This window comes from Bombyx mandarina, chromosome 09 (genome assembly GCF_030267445.1).
Source record: "Bombyx mandarina strain Sakado chromosome 09, ASM3026744v2".
NCBI lineage: Eukaryota > Metazoa > Arthropoda > Insecta > Lepidoptera > Bombycidae > Bombyx > Bombyx mandarina.
The window spans coordinates 3,828,949-3,854,349 of record NC_143216.1 but is presented as its reverse complement, the minus strand read 5'-3'; the positions used below and the strand labels follow the sequence as shown (position 1 = coordinate 3,854,349).

The 25,401-nt window shown below is 34.0% G+C and overlaps 4 protein-coding genes across 7 annotated transcripts in view; 2 read left to right on the top strand and 2 right to left on the bottom strand.

The window, feature by feature from the left end:
* The first annotated feature begins 3,041 nt into the window (after positions 1-3,041).
* LOC114240799 (NAD-dependent protein deacylase) lies at positions 3,042-4,847 on the top strand. The gene is made up of 4 exons (XM_028171479.2): positions 3,042-3,454; positions 3,729-3,923; positions 4,001-4,160; positions 4,455-4,847. The coding sequence occupies exons 1-4, from the start codon at positions 3,137-3,139 to the stop codon at positions 4,658-4,660; spliced, it is 879 nt and encodes a 292-aa protein (XP_028027280.2). The 5' UTR covers positions 3,042-3,136; the 3' UTR covers positions 4,661-4,847.
* On the bottom strand, positions 4,777-16,789 carry LOC114240803 (ATP-dependent DNA helicase DDX11). 4 transcript variants are annotated; one of them, XM_028171486.2, is made up of 14 exons: positions 16,547-16,789; positions 15,277-15,397; positions 14,745-15,094; positions 14,172-14,338; positions 13,432-13,672; positions 12,247-12,514; positions 11,117-11,427; positions 9,733-9,912; positions 7,970-8,173; positions 7,182-7,370; positions 6,388-6,488; positions 5,602-5,765; positions 5,019-5,119; positions 4,777-4,938 (listed from the first exon to the last, which is right to left on the bottom strand). In XM_028171486.2, exons 1-14 carry the CDS (start codon positions 16,664-16,666, stop codon positions 4,849-4,851), a joined length of 2,607 nt encoding a protein of 868 aa, XP_028027287.2. In that variant the 5' UTR covers positions 16,667-16,789; the 3' UTR covers positions 4,777-4,848. The 4 variants fall into 4 exon arrangements, with proteins under 4 accessions (XP_028027287.2, XP_089585802.1, XP_089585801.1 ...); XM_089729676.1 differs by having other exon boundaries at positions 15,277-15,369; positions 16,547-16,678; XM_089729675.1 differs by lacking the exon at positions 16,547-16,789 and adding an exon at positions 16,215-16,232.
* Positions 16,790-18,669: 1,880 nt separating this feature from the next.
* On the bottom strand, positions 18,670-22,038 carry DCTN6-p27 (dynactin subunit 6). The gene is made up of 4 exons (XM_028171500.2): positions 21,899-22,038; positions 21,652-21,822; positions 21,042-21,214; positions 18,670-20,075 (listed from the first exon to the last, which is right to left on the bottom strand). Exons 1-4 carry the CDS (start codon positions 21,907-21,909, stop codon positions 19,855-19,857), a joined length of 576 nt encoding a protein of 191 aa, XP_028027301.1. The 5' UTR covers positions 21,910-22,038; the 3' UTR covers positions 18,670-19,854.
* Positions 22,039-22,582: 544 nt separating this feature from the next.
* The window catches only part of fwd (phosphatidylinositol 4-kinase beta fwd), a 57,921-nt gene continuing 55,102 nt past the window's right edge, over positions 22,583-25,401 (top strand). Inside the window, exon 1 of the mRNA XM_028171489.2 lies at positions 22,583-23,139. Within this exon, the coding sequence (XP_028027290.2) occupies positions 23,048-23,139 (92 nt within the window). The 5' untranslated portion in view covers positions 22,583-23,047. The remainder of the gene's footprint in view (positions 23,140-25,401) is intronic.

Sequence of the window (25,401 nt, the reverse complement as noted above, 5' to 3'; positions counted from 1 at the left end):
TTTAAATAAATAAATGGTATTCGATTTTTAAAACCAAGGAGTTTTCAATTAAAAAGATTTTAATATGACAGGAACAGTGGAAATATTCCATTCCCGATACTTTTAGTGCAACCCTCGTATATGAAAGAATTAACTTTTGCATCAACGCAAATAATCTATAGCCAAGAACAACATTTATTAATAAATTTATTGTTGATTTGCGTCATTGTGATCAGAGGTGATTACTTCGTGACACACACTTTACGAATGATTTCCCACGTGAAGGATGCGGGAGAAACTTAAATAAGCTATCGCTTTGTTTGCACAGAAATAACGGCAGAAAGCACGCACACCAAGAAAAACGGGTAGGTATACTGTGTGCTTAGTGTGAGTTTTTTAACGTTCTCGATAGCGTAAAAGTTAGTTCATATTTGTATGGAATGGGATCGTTTACGTGCGTTTGCCGCTAGGGGCGCTGTTCCAACCGCATACAAAATTAGCTTAACTCTTACGCTATCGAGAACGTTAAGAAACTCGCACTATAACACACTGGTTTTGAAAGTTAGGCGTATGGGCACCGAGCATGAATGCCAGAGTACTCATTGGGATTATGAAGATCAGGACAGAGAAGGTATGTTATTCAACAATAATCAGCCAACCAGAATTAACTGATGCTTAGAATTCTGTTGCGCAAGGATGTCGGTCCTCTGAGTGATTTGTACCGTATGTACCTACTGTGAAAATTGCTCAGAGGAATTGTTCAAGACGATACTCTCATTCCGTTTTTATAACGACATCACATGTTTTTATAAAAAATTACTTAAATTCGTAACCTAACAGATTATCTATAAGGGACCATCTAAAATAAGTAAATTTTGTTTCATCATAATTTGTTAAAAAAACGAAATAGCTCGGTTGTTCATCTGGCACAAAAATGTAATTTGTGTAAGTAGCGATTCTGACTGGTACCTATTGTAAGTTTGCACAGCTACACCGTCCTATCGATAAATCTGCCGCAGAGTAACCATGTGTGCGGAGGGTGGAGCAGTCGCCATACTATAGGTATCTATACTAATATATAAATTTACATTGGTTTTTACGGATGCTCCGTTATAACTACTGAACCATGCATCCGATTGACTTGAAGCTTGGTATCCATGTAGAAAATACATGCACTTAATGGATAGGCTAATACTTATATGAGTATTGGACTCCCTATACCAGTTGTGAGGGCGTTAATGATGAGAATCTTTGTGGGGGTGAGAAATAGTAATGTTAATTTTAAATGGCCAGCGAAGCGGACGGGTACATCTAGTACTGTAATAATCATACATTTCAAAGATGTCGGAGTTCACTTTATGAAAACGATGGCCTCTGGTACCAGACGTTTTCATGAACTAATAAAGTAAAAAGATAATTCTGTAGACGACTGTTTAATCAATTTCGGGAGTTTAATAGGCTTAAAAGGTTCTTTTTATTAGTGGTAATTAACCGAAACCTGTCTAAAAGTATCATTCCGTTGAATTCCACTTCGTTTGGCATAGCCTGTGCAAGTACAAAAGTGGGAAAAGCAACATGGGTGAATTGGCTATTCTTTTTGTATCAAAAATCCATTGAATTCCGAAACTCTCACAATTTTATTGAGGTCATAAGAATTCTTGCATTTGCCCCAAAAAATATGATGTTAACTTCACAAAGCAAAAAACTTTGCTATTTATGCTTCATCACTTCTGAATTTTCAAGTAGACAATCTTAAAGACACTTTCCAGTGACCATACTAAAATTTAAGGACAAATAGTCTCCAATTGTCAAAAATACTATGGTGGGTCGTTAGGAGAATTTTTTTATGTTGTTAATTTAGGGTTTCCTCAGATTTGCATGTGTAATAATGGCTTATTACCCCTTTAGCATCTTTAAAAGCGCACATGTGTGTGAAAATGAAACAAGAACGCTGGACTTAATTCCTTAGTATCTTACAATGAATCTATTTTACTGAGTTTTTTAAAATCTCCTCATCCAACACTCACGATAGTTTTAGATCTTTATTACGAAAGATTTGGATTTATGGACTACATTTTCTGTGCTTGCTTAATAAATGATAAAATTAAAAAAGTAATTAAAATTTAGATTATTTTGGAACTTTTTGGCGGAAACGCAAAGAGTGAAATTGTGTGATTTGTTTTATTTTGTCTATTTAGTGTTTCTTCAGGTTTAAATAACGGTGGTTTATTAACTGTTTAGTATCGGCGAAAGTGCACAAATGTGGGAATATGAAACAAAGCTGCTGGACGTAGCTTCTTGGCATCCTTCAAAAAGTCCACTGAAAAAGTCTCAATAAATGACTACCATTTTACTGAGATTATATTTCATTCCATATCATCTCATCTCATTTTATATGATTTCTATCATTTTTCATAATATAAAAAAATATATAAAAAATTAGGCTGTATGGTACGATATCCTTGCTTTTCAAATTGGAAAAATAAAACTACTACTACTTTACACCGGTCACTCACATGCGCACGAATACGCAAACCCGCAAGTGTAGGACGACATTTGCGAATGATTATGCAAAGTTTTCGCTGCATTCGTGGTTTTCCAAGCTGTGTCGGTTTTTTAACAGACATCAAAGCGCGCGAACCTCGCACCTTCGCGTAGTCTCCCACACATTACACATTCGCTTGCCCAGTTGCGCCCATAGATTATACACTTAATATATTCGGTTGCGCCGACGATTGCGAAGGTAACGGACGTATCGCCATTTTCATAGTTCGTAACGTCTACTGTGTAGCGTATCTTCATCAAAAGAAATCCCATAAAAACAGCATGGCTGTTAATGATGTCTGGGAAAGAATTCAAAACTCTTTTTCTTTTCAATGTTCTATTGACGAATTAAAAAGGAGGAGAAATTCGTGAGACATTCGTAAACAAGTGTAGGAGGAAGCGCAAACGGGTTCGCAAATTGAGTATGCGAACCCATTGGCACAGCCGCTAGGTTTGCGAATTAATGTTTGACGGCCCTTCACATACGCGCAAACATTCGTACAATGTACGAATATTTGCGCGCATGTCAGTGGCCGGCATTAGATTAATGACACATCATGTAGTAAACAGAATAAAATCAATATTTATTACCTAAACCTTTAACCTTTAAACGATGTGCCTTAGTTTATTGAAAACACTAAATCAGAGAGTCATTCCTTGTTATATTAATAAAGTCATGAGTTCCAGACAATCTAGTGATTTCTCAAAGTTCAGAGTTGCTTTAAAATCGGCAAAAGAAATAGTTATCTTATCTGGAGCTGGCATTAGTGCAGAATCTGGAATACCTACTTTTCGTGGTGCTGGAGGGCTTTGGAGGAAATATCAAGCTTCGGCCTTAGCAACACCAGGAGCTTTTAGAGAAAGTCCAAGTTTAGTATGGGAATTTTACCACTACAGAAGAGAGGTGGCAGCAAAGGCGAAGCCTAATGCGGTAATTATCAAACAAAAAAGCGATTTAGCATCAAATGATCCAAAATTGCATATTACATGCAAACATGCACATTCACAGATTTATTAGAACTATGTCAATAAACTGTAAACAAATATTATATGTATATTAAAATGGTTCTTATAATTATTATATTGTGAGCATTAATTTTTTTATCTCATTTATAAACTGCAGCATAGTGTAACATACAAGACAATAAGTTATAACTATGAATTTTATTGCTAACTACTATATAGTAAATCTGAGTAAATTTCAGGGACATTTTGCTATTGCTAAATTCGAAGATAACCATGGATCCCAAAAAAAAATTACAGTAATTACTCAGAATGTGGATGGTTTACATACAAGAGCAGGAACGAAAAGATTGATAGAGCTTCATGGAAATTTATACAAAACTCGATGTACAAAATGTAAGGAAGTATTGGTGAATAATGACAGCCCTATATGTGAGGTACCATTTTCAAAACCTATATAAATTATTATTTGGTAAAGCTTAATTTAATTTTGTATTATTCTTCCTCCAATTAGGCACTTGCAAATAGAGGAGCCCCAGATTCTAATATGGTGGGTTCTGACGTTCCTGTGAAATTATTACCACACTGTAAAAAGGCTCATTGTGGAGCCTTGCTAAGACCACACATTGTGTGGTTCGGTGAAAGTTTAGAACATGATATTTTAGAAGCAGCTGGTAAGTATTTTTTTACTGTATATAATAATTTAATATTAATTAATTATCTATACTGTTTTCTATCCATACAATAAAATGTGCATAAAAGGAATTACACGTAGTTTTGCACTACCTGCAACGTTTTTTAAATATAATAACAATGTGAACAGTATATTTTGAACAAATATATTGAACATATTGCAGAAAACAAAGTAGGTACCGAAATCTTAAAATTATTCCCAAAATTTTGTAATTAAATGGTAAGAATTCAATCAGTTTCATAATATTACTAAAGCCAATATACCACTTTTTCAGAACATGCAATGTCCACCTGTGATGTATGCCTAGTTGTTGGTACATCATCAGTGGTATATCCTGCGGCAATGTTTGCTCCGCAAGCAGCTTCGAGGGGTGCAATTGTAGCAGAATTTAATATAGAACCAACACCGGCCACACCTGATTTCCATTTTTACTTCGAAGGACCTTGTGGTACAACACTGCCACAAGCACTGGCTGATTAGCTTTTAAGAAAAAAATATGTATGAATTATATTAATATTTTTTTATTATTTCTGTTTGTTTTAAAATATTGTGTTATTCCCTTTCCGGATTTATTTTAAAACAAATTAAATAATATGTAGTTTTATAAGTTATTTATTATATTTTATTATCCCTATTATAATATTGTTAAAGCTGTTGAATTATTTCATTCAATTTGTTTTTATTTCTTTGTGCCTTGAAAAGAACTTTGCCATGCTTCCGATCATTTGACCAAAACTGGAGTTTGATATTAACGATTTCTGAAAAACGTAATTTCATTAATTTTTATTATTAAAAAGTCAAAATTACTGCTATATTATTCTTACTTATGGTTTTTTACCTGTACAAATGAAGGTAAAGCTGATATCGTTTGGACTCTCGAATATCTTTCATCTATTAACAGCACAGTTGCATAGTCATTAATATGCCGAACAGCCCTACCTGCAATTAAAGGTTCATTGAAGGTTTATTTTAAATAATACTGTTACTTTTTATCAACGCAATTCTGTGTTAATCTAGATGATTTTATTCAATAAAGATGAAATTTATTTTTTTCAATTTATACTATTGCTAGTGACCTGTTTTCGCTTCGCTTCGGGAAATGTAATTATTGATCTTATTGAAAATTTTTTATACAAACAAAAATATATTTTCCTTCTTAGCACTCATCGTTATATTATTATTTGAGTAATTCACTATATCTTTTTAATTATATTATGTGCCTATGTGTTATTCTGATGTGTAAGCTATATTATTATAAAGTTTCATAAAAATCCATTCAAACATACATACATTCTTACAAACTTTTGTGTTTAGTTAGTTTTATTAGTAGAATTTGCTCACTAATGCTTTACGTATTAATTTAAAATATTTCAAAAGCCTCTACCACGATTTCATTTGAAAGTTTATTTTTTAAAACATACCTATACATTGGTTGACTGCCTTCATACACAAACTTTCATAGTAAATGTTAGCAGCATTACCACCTGCAGTTCTATTCAAATAGGACATTTTCTCCTGCAGCTCTGGCGACTTCACATTAGGATACGGCATTCCCACGACCATCACACAACGCCCCAGATCGTCGCTAAAATAAATTGGAATATTACAAAGGCGTTAAAATATTCGGCATGTATATTGATGAATAATTGTCGCCGATGTCGGCGTGGCCTAAAAGATAAGACGTCTGATGCATTCATATCTAGCGATGCACCGGTGTTCAAATCCCACAGTCAAATACCTTTTTTTTTAATGATTTACGTACTTCCACGGTGAAGAAAAACATCGTTTAATAAAAATCAAACCAGCAAAATTATAATTTTTATTACTGGTGGTAGGACCTCTTGTGAGTCCGCGCGGGTAGGTACCACCACCCTGCCTATTTCTGCCGTGAAGCAGTATACGTTTCGGTTTGAAGGGTGGGGCAGCCGTTGTACTGTAACAACGGAGACCTTAGAACGCATGCTTAGAATATGTAGCTAAATAATTAAATTACGCCTAGGGAGAGTTATGACATGTGTTCTGTACCGACACGGGTTAATTGAATGGAATGAGAAGTGTTTTATCGTAATTGCCATATATCATTGACTTGAGTACATCTAACTTCATTATGGCAATAATGTACGGGTAAACTGTCTGTAGCATACAGACAACGAAATGAAAGTATGTGGGATGGGACGTTACGAAACGGTAATAAAGAATATGTTTACCTAAAATTCAAGCCTTCGCTAAGCTTACCACCTACGACGCTCAGTAATAAAGCTCCATTTTTTTCCTTACTTTTTACAGCTAATGAATATTTGTGAAGTACCTATAAACAAAAAATAACAAGCACTAACATAACGATATATTCAACAGTTAGCGTACCTAGAAACCAATATCTACAATGATCTGAAAAGAAACCAGCCATTCTCTATGGTAGGACCTCATGTGAGTCCGCACGGGTGGGTACCACCACCGCGCCTATTTCTGCCGTGAAGCAGTAATGCGTTTCGGCTTGAAGGGCGCGGCAGCCGTTGTGACTATACTGAGACCTTAGAACTTATATCTCAAGGTGGGTGGCGCATTTACGTTGTAGATGTCTATGGGCTCCAGTAACCACTTAACACCAGGTGGGCTGTGAGCTTGTCCACCAATCTAAGCAATAAAAAAAAAATAGAAAAATATACCATACATGGGCATGTGGGCCGTGGGCTGTGTCTATGGGTTACTTTACTAGTCGAGCCCTTCGTCGCAAGCGACGGGTTCTACGGGAAGTGCAACGGTGACAACTTTTCATCAAGTGAGCTAGAAAGTTTTCTGCTTTCAATGGAAATTATAGAAATTGTAAGTATATTTTCCTAGATGCTCTCACCTAAATCACCAACCCTAGGTTGGCTCTTCAAAAATCAATGTATAAAGATATTCTATCAGAGCACTTTATTGATTAAGGACATGCAAACGAATACAAACTAACAATCTGTGTAGCGAAATGTTTTTTTTTTTTAAATAAAACTACACTTACTTGTTCAACATCAGCTGCAGATTTTGGTTCACGGAATACGCTCTTCCTTTTGCTTATAGAATCAATAATATTATTGTTTTTCAAATGATCGTAGACGGTTTGTTCATAGGAATATGACGGTAGGAAGCATACCACACCGCCCGGCACGATGCTGCACACGTTTCTTAATGTGCGACCTACTTCATTTAGCTGAAAAACATTTTTCGTCTAAAATTTCAATTTTAGTTAATCGTTCTATTATAAATTGAAGGCCTTAGAGTATTTTTTTAATTTTCGTGCTTATTACTTAACACTTTTTAATCAAAATATTCTTATCAACAATAAATACAAAAATTACAGTATATAATTATTGATCATATAAGCTTGCCTCACGTCAGTACTCGCTCGTTCAACACGAGAAGTAGAATCTACTATGTACAGACAGCAGTCACATTATACCAGCATTTCCCAAAGTGGTCGATAACGCCCCCTTGTGGACGTTGCAGGCTTAAAGGGGGGCGCGGGCGGTGAGAGACCCAGAAAAAATGCGGCCATTGTGTGGAGGCTTGGGAGGCGATTTGTAATTTCATCTAGGAAGACTATTAGACACCGGTTGAGCTCTGGTTATAGGTTATAGTAATTTTTAAGCAGGTGAAAAAATGGGGGCGCTAAAAAATAATTTATTCTCAAACTGGACAGTAGACAAAATGGGTTTGGGAGCCCCTGCATTATACTTATCACTTTGTGACCGTGGCCTTTATTGCAAAAACAAAAAAGATAGTTAACAAAAAATCTTATATTTGTCTTACCAATTCGTTGGACATTCGATTTTCATAGGAAAAGTTGAATACAGCATTGGATGGCCCTCTTGACAAGCACACAGCTAATATATTGTCTGGAGGTACAACATGTTCACATCGCACTATGTTCAGTTTGGAGTCTGATCTTCCATTGGAGCTGAGCAGCGCTTTGAATTCACTTATCGGCTCCATGGTACCCCCAGCCACAATCACCTGCAATATTTTAAAATTAATTTTTCTCAGCAAATGTTCTTCTTCTTCTTTAGTTTTTGGCTCCGGGACGGTTTGTGCATTAGCCAGCGTCAAGTAATAATATTTTTATAATTCGCCGCTTTAATTACCTATTTACAGTTTAAGAGTAATAAAAAACTAATTGCGACCTAACAGAAATGATTAAAAACGAATTAAATTTACAAATGAGATGATACGTGATGAAATATAATCTCAGTAAAATAGTGGTCATTTACTGAGACTTTTTCAGTGGACTTTTTGGAGGATGCTGAGAAGGTGCGTCCAGCGGCTTTGTTTCATTTTCGTACATTTGTGCATTATCACAGATTCTAAACAGTTAATAAACCTTTTAAAGTCGTCGTGGCCTAACTGATAAGACGTCCGGTGCATTCGTGTTGAAGCGATGCATCGGTGTTCGAATCCCGCAGGCGGGTACCAATTCTTCTAATGAAATACGTACTCAGCAAATGTTCACGATTGACTTCCATGGTGAAGGAATAACATCGTAGGTGGTAGGACCTCTTGTGAGTCCGCGCCAGTAGGTACCACTACCCTACCTATTACTGCCGTGAAGCAGTAATGCGTTTCGGTTTGAAGGGTGGGGCAGCTGCTGCAACTATATTTGAGACTTTAGAACTAATATCTCAAGGTGGGTGGCGCATTTACGTCGTAGATGTCTATGGGCTCCAGTAACCACTTAACACCAGGTGGGCTGTGAGCTCGTCCACCGACCTAAGCAATAAAAAAAATTAGACAAAATAAAATAATTCACACAACTTCGCTCCTCGCGTTCCCGTCAAAAATTCCCCGCAGCAAATATTAAAAACTAGATTTTTTTATTTTTTTTATTGCTTAGATTGATGGACGAGCTCACAGCCCACCTGATGTTAAGTGGTTACTGGAGACCATAGAAATCTACAACGTAAATGCGCCACCCACCTTGAGATATAAGTTCTAAGGTCTCAGTATAGCTACAACGGCTACCCCGCTGTGCCGTCTTCGCGGCAAATTTTAAATCTGACATTTTACAACGCCAATCGATCTCCACGTTCGGATCCATCAAATGACAGCGAAGCTACATCGCATGCACACACACATCGATTACGAACGGGAGCCGAGCAACACGCAACCGAATCTAGAACATTTAAACTTAACCGAAATCGACGACCGCGGGTGAAGTTAAATTATAATACATTAACAAAGGCCTAGTGATTCTATAACAGTGCACGCGTCCAGGAGCTCCGTGTGGCAGTCCCAGGTGCGTATGTGCATTTACACTATTTGTTGAATCCTAGTCGTACATCGGGGACCTAGAATACCTTGCTGGGCAAGTTCCGTATCCATCCCCGACCAGGGATCGATTGGTTTGTCCAGACCCAGTGTGTGTGTCGCGACGATAACCGGCTAAAAAAAATTACCGAGCCGGGAACTAACGTCTCACATACACCCGCCCTTCGAACCGAAACGCATTACTGCTTCACGGCGGAAATAGGCGGGGTGGTGGTATACAAGAGGTCCTACCACCAGTAAAATTTACTTACAGATCTGCATTGAGCCAGTACATCAGCAAAACATTCAGCCGGATTGAGCAGCAGATACTTGAGGAGCCCGCTGTCGCCTTGTTGCACCAGCACTCGTCCGTTCTCGCTCCTTGCGCAGAGCATTTCCAGGAAGTCTAGCACGGCATAGAGCCCGCTGCCCGCCGACGTTTCTGTTGCCAACTAAACACCAATCATTCGTCGGTCAAAGGATCTTAATCTATCTATATATTAATGCGTGAAGGAAAAACTTTGTATCCTTTTTTACGAAAATTACGCGGACGGAGGAGTATGAAATTTCCCACACTTATAGAGAATACCTATAGAGAAGGAGTGCAGAATGTTAATATTTTTTTAAATTATGCCTAAAAATACATTAAATCAATAAAAAAACATTACACACATCACCATGTATTTGACGCACACGCGCATGCATACTATTTATTTATTTATTGTCAATCTTTTGTTCTTGACGTCTGTGGTCAAATTGAGATTATATTACATATTGTTCGTCTTTAATAATATTTTTCTATAGTGTAGTCTTGGCGAAATTTGGGATTATAGAAGTATAATAGTCTTTGAAAACAGAATCATAATAGTGTACAAACTTATAATTTCAATTAATTATAGTCGAATTTCAACTACCGGGCGACACTAGTATATATAAAAATGAATTGCTGTTCGTTAGTCTCGCTAAAACTCGAGAACGGCTGGACAGATTTGGCTAATTTTGGTCTTGAATTATATATGGAAATCCGGAGAAGGTTTAAAAGGTAGATAAATACGAAAATGCTCGGAATTAAATAAAAATAACAATTTTGTTTTCCCTTTGAAGTGTCCCCCGTCGGACGGATTCCTTTTGTTTGTTTTAAGTTTATTTTATAGAAAAGCTTAGATCTTTTAACTATCGATTGAGGCACTACGAAGTCTGCCGGGTCAGCTAGTCTTATATATAAAATTCTCGTGTCACAATGTTAGTTACCATACTCCTCTGAAACGGTTTAACCGATTTTTATGAAATTTTATATGCATGTTCAGTAGGTCTAAGAATCGGCTACTATCTATTTTTCATACCCCTAAGTGATTTATTTATTTATTTTTTGGACATTTTTTTTTGTTATATATATTATGTGGTCGAATGAGTTTTTGTTATTTTTATATTCATTCATCGTTCACAGCGCTCCATGCCTCTTTCTCTCATTTACCACATCCTTACACACTTACAATAAGTTAGTTTTTTTTTTCTACAATAGAAATTCCCTCGAAATCTTATATATGGCAAAAAAACGTTTGCCGGGTCAGCTAGAAATCTATAGTATTTCAGGGTTTTAAATCAAAAACTTCGAAAAACCTATCAGAGGTTGAATTAAATCAACACAATGAGTACCTGGACGCTAGGTTTAGTTTCCGTTTGTGTTTCTTCAACAGTAGTCAATTCCTTCTTCTTTGCGATATTTGATAGAAAATTCTGGAATGAGTTTTTTTCCACTGCATTTTTTTTTGATTCCTCCTCCTCCAATACTTGCTGGCTATACCTCATGGAAAACCCGTGTAATTTGGGCGCCAGACGTGTGCTTCTACAAAATTCTACTAAGGGCCTCAAATTCATGTGATCTATTTCAGCTTTTATCACGAAATCCTCAAGAGTAAGTATGGTCGTCTCTTTGTTTTTTTCTGTCTCTTTTGGTTTAACTAAGCCTAAAAAAGGTCCAATTGAAAATCGAGATGTGAATGAAACGGAACTGTTTTTTTATCTTTGCTTATTTATATGGTTTAAAAAAAAGGGTGCGTGTACTATACGCGCGTAAGAAGTTATACTTTATTTTTATTAAATTCATTTCTTTTTTTTTAATATTAAATAATTCATAATAAATATTTAACGTTAATAATTTAATAATATTTAGTATGAATAATAATTATATAAATAATAATTTTGTCATTTATATTACTAAATAATACATACGGATAGTTAACCTCAATTGTATTGGATCACTTAGGAAGGTTGATGAGCACAGTTTTTTCACAAATATTTTCTAATATTAATTAGTATTGATTTAAATATTCAATTTAAATCATTTCTGATTATAATTCAGACGCACATATAAAATTCGCACTTGTATAATGAAAACAATATGAAAACAGGTGTTTTGAATGTAGAAACTCAAAGCATGTGGATAAATATTATAAATATAAATACACAGTGAACAGAGGCGGCGTGCGCGCCAACATGCGCCACTAACAGAGGTTCCATTTCTGTTTTGTTGGTAGCATTTTTTACGAGTATACATGCGCGAAAGTTCACCTGCGGCTATATTCAGACTCGCCAAGTTACGTCGGTCGAATTGTAATGAGCGATTTAGTGGGCAACTTCATTTCTGTTAATTTTGTGTCACGGTGCGCGCGCATCGTAAAATTTCACTCTCATCAATTTTTCATAACGCGCCTAAAGAAGTATAACTTCAAAATTTGGCTCATACTGCAAGTTTTCAATATGTTATTTAGATACTATTTACTTACTTATTAACTTCCCTACAACAAAACTAATCTGGTTCAGAGACAACAAATTTCTACTACTCAATCTTGCTCTATACTTATTTATGTAGAATTGTAGGTAAGTTTTCACGGAAGACAGCTGTTTAAGAGTGACGGGGGCGGAATGAGCATTCTCCAATGCTGCACTGAGGCCATGTGCTTCATCCAGAATCAAGATGTTATCCTTCAATTTTAATGATATTCCTGATCTGGCTCCAGAACTTACTATACCCGCGTGACTTATTAGTACCACCTGAAAAAATTATCATTACAACAATCAGTAAATTTTGAATGTTGATTATAATGTTGGTAGCGTAATGCTACTGTGTATAATTTCTTTGACTGAGAATCGACATGCCCATCAAAAATCTATATTTTATATAGGACAATGCAGTTAGACAAGCCATTTCTTTAATTTTTTCGGAACCACACTACTTTATTTTGTAGCTATTGAGGAATTTCCTTTAATAAAATAAAATAAAAACTGATCATATTCTGAAGTCGTCAGTGATCATGATCGAAATTAAAACATTGGATGAACACTAGTAACATAAATGCAGGATTTTAGCATATGCGACGATAGTAATTATTTAATACAAAAATTCAAGGGGCTGCGTTTTCCCATGCATTGTACAGCGGGCTGCAATAAGGCGTGGAGAGTATGATAAATAATTAATAAATCTTTATTTAATAACGCCATCTGTGGTCTATAGTAATTACATGTACATTATGATTCCACTAGATGGCGTACTGCTGCGACAGAATTTTATATTAACATTATTTTTATTGCTTAGATGAGTGGACGAGCTCACAGCCCACCTGGTGTTAAGTGGTTACTGGAGCCCATAGACATATACAACGTAAATGCGCCACCCACCTTGAGATATAAGTTATAAGGTCTTAGTATAGTTACAACGGCTGCCCCATCCTTCAAACCGAAACGCATTACTGCTTCACGGCAGAAATAGGCAGGTTGGTGGTACCTACCCGCGCGGACTCACAAGAGGTCCTACCACCAGTAAAAATGTCACAATTAAATGTATACAACATGAGTTTATTGAGAGTTTAGTTACTTGGTAACTTTATCATCAACTTTGACAAGAATCAAATAAGATTGAGATATATATAACAATATGAATTGCTTCAAATATTCTATTATACTGGTCCTACCTCTGCATCATCCATGGCCATCCTAGACGCATAATATGGACAAGCCTTCAATTCTTTTCCACATTTGACCAAGTCTTCCATGTCCATAATTTCAACTAGCATTCTTTCTTTTAGTTTTGTTATATTGTTTTGATTGTAATAAGGGCAGGCAGTACAAGCCCTTAACTTACTCTTTTTGAGAACTCGACCATCGTCACTGATTGATGTTGATTTACTTTTAGTTTTCTGCATATCTAGACACCTGTAACATTTTAGCATTTTGTATAATTCTTTTAACTTCATAGCCAGATGAATGAGCTCACGGCCTGTTCGGTATTAAGTGGCTACCTGAACTCATAGACATCACAATGTGAATGCTGCCACTGATCTTAAAATGTTAATGTTATTGTGCAAGTTACATTTAAATTAGTAAACATTTATATTTCTCAATTTGTACATAGTTCAAAGTAAATTTGAAGCTATTAAAATAGGTGCATTCATTAAAATTAAACAAACATAATTTAAAAAATGTACACCCTTCTGAGCTTGTTCTCAAAATTACAACTAGATCTTAATATAAAAATTCTTCCATATTTAGTTATTTTTTATTTATGATTCCGGTGACCACTTAACATCAGATGGGCCGTGAGCTTGTCCATCCAACTAAGCAATAAAAAAAAGAGTTATAGTTAATGATTCGCACTACAATATTGAATATGAAAAATACGGTTGTATGTTAATAATACATATTTTAAACTAACCTTTCGTTTATTAAATTAACATTCTTCAACTTTGCGACTTCAGAATTGATGCAGTAATGTTGTCTCGATGCTAAAGTGACAACTCTAGTGACATCCTTGAAAATGGTTCTCTTTATTTCCCCAATAAACTGCGAGAGCTGGCTATGTGTCCTGCTGCTAATGTATACCTTTAAAACAATTATGTTATGACTGTGCAGCAATGCCGTATGCACAGTTTAGCCACTGTCTACCATTTCTAGCTTTTTCAAAGTTTGTTCTAGAGTTGTATGGTATGTGGGGAAAAATATACCTTAAATGGCACGAATGAACACAGCAGTTCAACAGTTGTTGTTTTAGATAGCAAATACAGATATTTTTGATCATCCAATAAAATATGTTGTACCAAAGGTAAATTATCTACTTCCACTCCCTAGCTTTTGTCTTGAATTTAATTTCCAGATATGCAATATATATTTAGATTAGTACATAAATTTGATATAAAGAGATAAACTACTAATTTAGTATCCCTGAAGTTAATAGCACCAGTTGAACAAATGAGACTATTTCATATTGTATATTTAATTATTTTATTACCTTTATGATTTCATCTTTATTGTCTATTTCTTCCACTTCCTCAGGATAAGTATCACGTTCAGCATTTTCTTCAAATTCCTCAAGAATTAAATCTCTATCACCTTCACTATCATTCTGTTCTTCTATGTTCTCTTTCTCTATTTCAGGTTCACTGTTTTTTCTCTTATCACTCTTACAATAGTTATCTGTTGACTTAACGTTAACATTTGATTTTTGTTTTGAAACTCGCTTTGCCATATTCTCAAAATTTTCTTTGCATTGTATAATTTTGTCCATTTTATTTTGTAGTGTTATGAGCATTTGGTTTTTCTTTATTTTTTCATATTCTTCTTGCAGCCAATCATTACTGTCTGTAATAATTGGAAGTTAATAACTAATTTTACATATTTGCTGTAACCACTTTACACCAAGTGGGCCATGAACTTATTAATACTGAAAATACTAATAAAAAACATTTCAAAAAGCATCTTATAATAATTTTCGGTTTAGTTCCAGTCAACTAATAATTTCAGTATGTAAGTTTTAACCATACCCATAGTTTGTGAAATTTCCAATTTCAGAGCGCCAATTTCAGCTTTTAGTTCTTCTAAAATTTTCTTATTGCTATCCTTAAGCCACTGGAGCGCTGCACAACATATGCTAAGTGATTTACCCTATTAAAATAATTAAGTCAGGAATAAATTATTTGAATTTATCTAAATAATATTTGTATGGCATTTATCAAAATTGCTCTAAAGTTTGTTTATTCTTGCAATGCCAAAAAAGATCCGACCCGTACATACATACTTTTAATTAATTATATACCAGAGGAAAACTAAATGTAACTTTAATGAACCATAACACCTAACAACTGCAATTGACACAATATTACTATAACATGTTTTAATTCATTAATTATATATGAATAATTTTAACATATTTCATCTGCCCATTCAAATCAAAATCTTTTATTTCAAATATGAATTGCAATAATAAAATAAAACAATTTTGCTAATAGCACATTTTTTTCAATTCCAGTAAAATTTCATTAATTGTGTACTGTAATATTAACTATAATAAGAAATATATATTGTACCACAAAGATACCCTCAAGCAATTATCCTATAAAAAAAATCATTTGTTTTCACTGCAGGATCTTACAATTGCAAAAATGTACTAAATTTCTATTTACATATTTTTTATCGTTATAGTTGTAACTCTCGATTATATTTTCATTAAATTGAATTGATTTGAGGAACTGGAGATCACTTGGAGAGGCCTATGTTCAGCAGTGGACAATGGACAGGCTGAGATGATGATGATGATGATGATTTGAGGAATGTGCTTTAATAATTATGAACTGTAATTTTTCAACAAATTCTAAGTTTGTCGATTGCACAAATCTTAATTATCATTAATTATTTATTATTTATTGGTTGAATTTTTCAATGAAGTATGCAGGGAGAAGTATATCTCCCCTCTTATGCATACCATAACTATGTATTTCTATTAGCTGCCGTTGCAAGATAAGCAAGCGTCAGAGAACTTAGCACCATTACTAAGTTTCTCTCTTAATCTCTTATTCTCTCAGTTCTTAAATATTTAGTGTATTATCTATGTTCTCAGCATCCTTAAGCATAATCTAAAAAATGCATTCTTTAAAATGAGACATTAGTCAGTATTATTTGCAATTGTATTTAGTTCAAACTAGGGTCCATTCTTTTTGTACTAAAAGCTACGAAATAGTTATGTTTAGCACAATTAAGGTGTGGAATATTTGCAGTCTCAAACGTAGTGTGAAGATAACTATTTAAAATACATACTGTTCCAGTTGGACTTTCGAATATTCCCAATTTTCTATTTTCTATGGTAAAATAAAGCTCGCGCATGAACTTTTCTTGAATGGGATATGGATTAAAAGGAAATTGAAATACTGGCTCCATTATTTTGCTACTGTATGATTGAATGTATTTTATTTTAATGTGGTCGTAATTGTAACCCAATGCACAAAGTTTTCAAAATTTCAAATCCAACTTTTTAGTTCTTTTTCCAATTTTTTTAAAGAGTTTGTGCCCTGGTAATCATACATTTAAGCCACTCTTTATCTAACTATCCGGGAGCATACATACTAAAATATAACAATTTAGAATTTATGTTTAAGGGCATTAATAGCATCTAATAAGGCTAAAGGTAAATCCGTAAAGACGTGCCTAGGTTGTTAGCAGTGGTTGCTACGTGAAAAAGGTTGGAGGCAGCAACCACAAATAATTGATTACTCAACTTGTCGCGCTGCTGATTAAAGTAGCGTTCAGACGTCTCTTCCACAAAAGTTTAGAGATCAGATCATCGCGAATCCCATGCTTCCATACCACGGTGCTCTAACAGTTCACCTGCTTATGTGACATTGAATTTTTTAAAGTCTGCGTACGTATTTGGATCGCCTGTTGGTAACCACGTTAGTCGTGTGTGAGTATCATTACATCATCCCACCATTTATTTTCTGTGATAGTGCAGTAAATTCATTAAAGTAATTTATTAACTCCTTCCTTGTTTTACTGTATTCGTGTTGTCTTATACAGGGTGGCCCATAAGTCCTTTGAAAAGTAAAATTTGAATAAAACGAACAGGGCGCGCGTGAGCGGTGCAGGGGAAGCGGGGGGAGTAACTTCGGTTTCTGGGAATTTAGTCGCGATGGAGCGTTTTACCGGAGCGGACCGTGCGTTTTGTGTGCGCGAGTTTTATAAAAACGACAATTCGGCAACCGTTGCGCGGCGTAAATTTCGAGAACACAAAGGTTTACACAACTTTGACGACACTCCAACTCTTCAAACGATTAAGAACTGGGTTGCTAAGTTCGAGGAGACCGGTTCGACGTTAGATAAACCGCGGTTGGGTCGCCCAAGGACGTCACGTACGGAACAAAACATAGACACAGTGACACAGTCTATTCGCGAAAATCCGACACAGTCAACTCGTAAGCGCGCCAGAGCATTAAACGTATCCAGGACATCGTTACAACGGATTTTGAAGAAAGATTTACATATGCACCCTTACAAAATTCAGTTGGTTCAAGAATTAAAGGAAACTGACGGTATTCAAAGACAAAATTATGCGAATGAAATGTTGAATCGGTTTACTTCCTTCAATAACATAATGTTCTCTGACGAGGCTCATTTCCATCTTAACGGGCATGTTAGTAAACAAAATTGCCGCTATTGGAGCCCCATCAATCCAAAACTTAAGCATCAGAAGCCCTTACATAGTCCGAAAGTGACTGTTTGGGCCGCTATGTCAGCCCATGGTATCCTAGGGCCTTACTTCTTTGAGGATGGCAGAGGGCGCGCAGTTACTGTTACGTCGGAGCGATATGTGGCTATGATCGAAGAGTTTTTCATACCAGAATTGCAAAACTTTTCAGGCTTTAATGCCAGGACGTGGTTTCAACAGGATGGGGCCACTTCTCACACCTCTAACACTGCTATGCCCGTTATCCGTCAACTTTTTCCGGGCAAAGTTATCTCTAAGAGAGGAGACATTTCCTGGCCTCCACGTAGTCCAGATCTGACCCCGATGGATTTTTTTTTGTGGGGCTACCTTTAAGGCTAAAGTATACGACACAAACCCGCGGTCAATTGAGGCCCTAAAAGAAAACATCCGCAGAGAAATGACAAGCATTTCAGCAGTGACGTGCCGCGCAGTCATCGACAATTTTAGACGTCGTTTGCAAGAGTGCCGTGATCGCAACGGATTACATTTAGGAGATGTTATTTTCAAAAAATAATTCCCGTTTTTTAAGCTTTTTATGTAAATAAAAATTTAATTCATAATGTAATTAGTTTTATTTTAATAAATTTTTTTTCATATCAAAGGACTTATGGGCCACCCGTTACCTATGTAACTTTTATTACATAATTAGTAATATTACTACTAAAAGAAAACAATAGCATTGCTCTCCCATATTCATACATTTAATCTCTTAAAGCTGTAAAAGTAACATATGATATACAAGTATAACATTTAATCTTAGTACCAAATGTTATTTCGGGTTCGGTAATTATTTCGAACTACAACTCGACCAAGCTATGTTTGCACCTCGCTGGAATGCGGCACCCCGCCCGCTTCCCCGCTCACCTTCCCGCGATCACCCTGTCGCATCAGTATGGTTAGCATCTTTGTCGCCAACACGTGAGATACGAGTTTTCGCCTCCCTATCCGTTGTATTTTAAATTTTTTAATTGTTCTTGTTAGGTTTTTTGTTTAAGTTTAGTTATATTATTGAACTATTTTTGTTAAGTTTTTATTGAACTGTTGTTACTGAGCGGTTAACGTTCATTTTTTTTTACTTCGAGAGGGTTGTTGTTGGCAACAAAAATGAAAGCAAAGGTGATGCACAGTGAAGGGAGAAACATAATCCTGAAAAAGAAACCTAAAGGAAAATTATTACTGAACAATTGGAATACAAATTTAAAAGGGTTGTTGTGGGCAACAAAAATGAAAGGAAAGGTGATACACAGTGAAGGGAGAAACATAATACTGAAAAAGAAACATAAAGGAAAATTATTACTGAACAATTGGGATACAAATTTAAAAAGTGCAAGAACGCCCGGGTAATCTTAATACAAATACCCGATATCGCTATATTTTAATGTACCTATGTATAATATATTGTTAAAAACAATAAAAGCATATTTACATTTTTAAAGTCATAGCGTATCCTTTTTTCAGACCATACCTAAGCGACAATGTAACGTAATCGATGCGATGTGCAAACTTAGCTTAGTCGAGCTGTACATTATTTTCAGACTATAGACAACTTCTTGTTTTTTAAAGAATCTTTTACTTTTTTACTGGAGTTCAACCAAAGGATATTTAACATACAGGAAAGCCTGTACAAATTATGTTTTTTCGTGATTGAGTAGGTACTTGGGATGCCCTTAATTTATTTTTATTTCATAATTTAATATGTGCTAATAGATTTGTAACATGTTCGACTAATTACTTGCGAAACATGCGAATATTTACAAATATGAATGGAATGCAACCTAAAAATTCATTTAACCTTATTAGGTATTAAAAAAGAATAAATATATATTTTTACACTTCATGTATGGTTGTTCACAGAAATAATAAACTAAGGTTTTGGAGAAGGTTCTTGAGACTGTCTTGATGGTTGTCTTTTGTGGACATTTGGTTTTCGCAGTCTATGATAATTAGGCATCACTTTGCTTAAGAAATCAAGCTGCAATAACTGAGAGGGCTGTTTCTCTAAAGCTTCTCTAACATGATGCTCTGAGCCCCAGATCACTGTATTGTCTGCTAATATCTGGGGAGCTGTTAATGTACAGGCTGCTCCTGAAATCATTTCAAATATTAGTTAGTTAGTTATTAACACTTCTTGGGGTTGTCATTGTGGCCTGAAGTTTAACTTGCCCATTTTATTCATTTCAAGCAATATACATGTTCACAAATGACTTATACAATAAAGAAATAACATAGTGCAACAATATTTTAGTTAAAACAGAAACATTTCTAAGTTTTTCAAATAACAGTTTTTTTTTTATTGCTTACATGGGTGGACGAGCTCACAGCCCACATGGTGTTAAGTGGTTTCTGGAGCCCATAGACATCTACAACGTAAATGCGCCACCCACCTTGGGATATAAGTTCTAAGGTCTCAAGTACAGTTAAAACAGCTGCCCTACCCTTCTAACCAAAACACATTACTGCTTCACGGCAGAAATAGGCGGGGTGGTGGTACCTACCTGTGCGGACTAACAAGAGGTCCTACCACCAGTAATTACGCAAATTATAATTTTGCGGGTTTAATTTTTATTACACGAGGCTTCGAGACAATTATTTGAGACTTCAATCTCATAGCTGATTTTTGCTATACATATTACTTATTGAATATTAATTTAATTAATAAATTTATTTAATATGTAAATTTAATTTATAATATGAAAATTACTAATAATATATACAAATATTAGTAAAAATTCTTGATTATTTGCGAGGATAGCTATGATTTTATAATTTAATCTTGGTTTTATGGTTTTTTAACATGTTATTGGCTTACTTGTATCAATTTATCTACTTATAATACTATATTACAGACTACTACATAACAGAAACATTACACATAATTTTCTGAACTTCAAAATGTTCCATGAACTTGAAAAAGTTCACTTGTATCAAAGTTTTATGATATTAGAATAATTTTATTCCTGTGGCTCAATATCCTAATTTAAATTTTTTATTCATCTTCTTATTAAGGGCTATGTATTTTGCTTATTTTCGTACCTACTAAAACTAGCTTACCTATTACACAACCACTGCCAACTTTGACTTCTTCTCCAACAAAAGATCTGCATTCAAAAACATTACTTTCACCGACGTGACCATAGATAGACTCCAGTTTGCAAGCAACTTCGAAAACATTGTGTGCACCTATAAACAATGGCTTTGGGGGATTCTCCTGTTTATCACTCTTTCTGAAAATAAAAATAAAAGAAGAATGAGTCATCAATAGTTTAGTAGTGAATTAAGAGTTTCGACCATTTTGTTAATTATAAGAATTAAACAATATGATATCATTACATATTACATCATATAAAGAATTAAAATTTGCAGTAACTTTCATATACATAAAAATGATTAATTATATTCCTAATATTTATTCATTTCTAATATGACAATATTAATATTCAATTTTATTATTTTACAGAATAGAGATTATTAAATAATTTTAAGCAGGAATGCATATTAAATTGTACCACATACATATTTGTTTGGATTTCAAAATGTGTTTTTAAATATGTTTATCATGTTCACCGTCATGTTACTGTGTTCAGTAGAGATAGCAGATGATTACTTATTTTTATTTCTGATAATTACAATACTCAAGTTGAGCAATAGAATTCCAACATACTTATGTATTATAGTAGAATATTCTTCAATAATACAGTATTCAGCAATTATAATAGGTCCGCCTTCAGCTATAATGCTGACTCTCGGATGAATAACTGTACCTCCTCCTATGGTTATATCACCCTCTAAGGTACAGTCTTCGCAGACAGTTGCTCCGGGTAGAATTTTAATGCTGTAATGATATATACATTATTAGAGGTAATACGCTGTCCAAGATAGAAATTTAACTTGGTATATTATTTGCTTACTTGTGAGCCATTTTCTTGAGATGTACGGTTTACTTTAAGATGATATTCAGAATTTTTTAACCTCCCAAAAATTCTGTTTTTCTTTGAAAATTTCTATGGCATCACAAACTTGGTGAAAAGGTCAAAAAAATTGATCAATTTCAATATTTTTTTTGAACATAATTAGCGACTTTTTTAATAGGGATTTTATGACCTGGTAACTAAGACCTTTAGGTCATGTCTTATTTTAATTTATATTCTTATTTTTAAGAAAAATGATAACATGGAGTGAAATGAAATAAGATAAGACGATATGTATGATATAAAAAATCTACATAGCGTCACTACCTTGGGTATTTATAAGTCATGTTTTTATATTTTAAATTTTCAGCTTGTTTTGTATTTTTCGTTTTGTATTTTGTCATCTTATGGTCAAAATGTAGATTTGGATTTTACAAATGAAACCGCATGAATATGCAATTTAAATAAACTGTTTATTAATTAGTAACTATGAAATGTGTACCGAATAGTAAAAAAAATCGTTAGATAAGAATACACTTTAAATATACACGTTTTACCAAACTATTACATTTATTTCGATGTAGAAAATGAAGAGCAATAACGCTTTCTACTATACAAACTCCTTTTTTTCTACTAATTTCTACTAATCTTGACGATTTGTGAAACTGGGTAGCTCACTGCTTTGTTGACAAGAAAAAAATCGGTAAAAATATATTAAGTGTATAATCTATGAATATGGTATCCTCTTACTGGGAAAGTCATCGATTTCTTTAATTTTTGGAGATCTGTTTCTTTAGAAAATATTGGAGTTTATTTTATTTCGAGATTATTATATGTAGAATTTATATTTTAAATTATTGTGTTATACTTTACAATATAAAAAAATTAAAATTAATATTGTAGGACCATAAAAACAAGTTGCAACAACGTTATAGGTAGTTGTAAATTTACAATATTGTGAAGGCTGTGATAAGGTAGTATCGTTTTTGAAACATCAGTACCGCCTTAATATTTCTTAACTTTCATAGTAAATTCGTAAATTGTAGAACAGTTGTTGTGAGGTCGCCATGTTGTTATTTACCTTGTGATTTCATGCTGGGCATTTGTGATATGGGTAAAGTGTTGTGACGCGGCAACCAGTGTGTGAGCATGTTGGAGGATGTTCCCGTGCACGGAAGTCGGTCAGACTCCCGCAATGGAAAGAGTACTATCCACCAGAGAAACCTCAGCTTGGATTTCAGGTAGGCACCACTCATTTCGATTGTTTCTAAACAAAAAGGATTTTGCACATATATTATTTTTATGCCAGTCTTTCCTACTACCAGCGTAGTAGTCTAATTAAATGTTAATCAAATTATGTTATAATAACAATTAGTAGGGAAAATACATTACTAACAACATTTAGAAACTAAATGTAAGGATAATTTAACCTGAGAACAAAAAAGTAGGATCTAGCAGGAGATTGAGAAGTCATTTGGAATAAAGCAAAGACAATATATTTGCATAGACATTAGAAAATGTAATATGTACAGATAATTTATTTACCTTATCAATATTCTCAGTTATTGATTAGTGTGTTGTTTAGATGGTTGATTTTGTCCAATGATTTTAAACTGTTTTTATTTTGCTGTGCAAGCATAATCCATAGTTTTATCTATATCCTTGGATAGGATATCCTAAAAGAATCATGTCAGTGATAAAACATGCTCACTGTTATGAATTTTCTACTACATAGTTTAACTTTACATGACATCAACTTTTAAAGCTAAAAATCAATCAAAATTCAATACAAATCACAAAGTAAACAATGTAATCATAAAATAATGGTCTAAAAAATAAATGTAACAGAGCCACTTTTATTTTGGACGTGTAAACTTGAAATACTTTCAAATATCCTTGACATATTCTGGGTTTTGCTTATCTTATAATATAAGATAATTCAAATTCATAAATCTGTATACCAATTATCAGAGAAGTTTTAAATTGTTTTTATCTTGTTTCAATATAAGACATTAAAAATGTAATTTAAAGTGTTAAAAGTATGATTTACAAAGTTTTGAATAAAACTTAGATAATTGAACCTAAATTAAGTTCATTGACCTTCTTACCAGGACACGCATTAGGTTTAAGGGAAAAGGTTCCTTGGTTCCTGTTGTAAATTAAAATCAATTATTTATTTTCTACACTTCATGTAAAATTTACATTAGCAGACTTAATGTCTAAGGCATTCTCTACTAGTCAACGAAAGGAAATTATGAATGTCTCATACAACTAGAAAATGTATATTGCTGCGTGAGAGTCAATCAGTCAGTATTTGATGTATAAAAAATATTTTGGAAACTAGTGTAGATATATGAAACTATAAACACAATACACTAGTGGACACCACTAAAATATCAGTGGTCTACTACACCATAAAAAACAGTACAGTATCTATAAATAAAAATATTATATCTACATCATTTTTTACCTAAATATAAACACAGTAAATGTCTACAACAGTTTTGAGTATAGAGAAGTTTAAAAGAAACAAAATCTTCAACAGTCTAGTGAGCAATCAAACTTAATTGTTCATTGAATAAGAAGTCCATTTTCTACTTATTCAAACGTAAGGTATGTTCTGCTCTAGTTAATTTTGTTCACCTGTTACGTTGATTCATTCGTGTTTTACCATGTACACAATGCTTACTTATTGCATATATCTCATCTGGGTTATTGTGTAAGTTTTTGTGCAATGAAAATTATCTACATACAAAAAAATATATTAAAAGTTAACATCTAATATCTGACTTACCACCTGAACAATTTAGGTAAAAAACAAGTTGATAAGGTTAAAGTAGCTACAACTCTCACTGTTCTCTTTTGCCAGGTTATCTTTGAAGCTGACTAAATGCAAAAGACCTGAGTAGTGCCTAGATTCTAGATTAAAGTAAAAATTTTAAATGTTCGTTGCAACCCAGAGACTACGTAAATTATGAATTCTGCCACCCTCCTCATTTCGTAAAATAATCCTATTTGTTATTTGTACAATTATTTCAATTTTATCAAGGCCGATATATTACAATATATAATGCTGCACTATATATTATATACATAACTCAACAATTATCAAATTAATTGTATTCAATCAATTTAATTATTGCACAAATTCCATCTATATTATAATTACATTAAGACCAATTATAATTTTAAATATTCAATTTGGAAAAAAGGGATGTATATCCGGCCCCTACTGTCAAGATAAATTCTATCAAATGAATAGTCTGCAATGAAACAAGCTGTTCAGCTGAGTATGAAAACCTCGCGATTTGCCGATAGTGCTGAACACTGAGTAACAAACGAATTTATTATCCCAGCTCTATACAACATACTTTTTAAGTGTTAGGTTTGCATTCAAATAAGCAACAAAAAAATGTATGCACAATGTAATCGTTAATTTGTTCCGAGTCTGATATATTCTTAATATATGTACTGACATCATTTAAATATTGGCAAAGTAAACA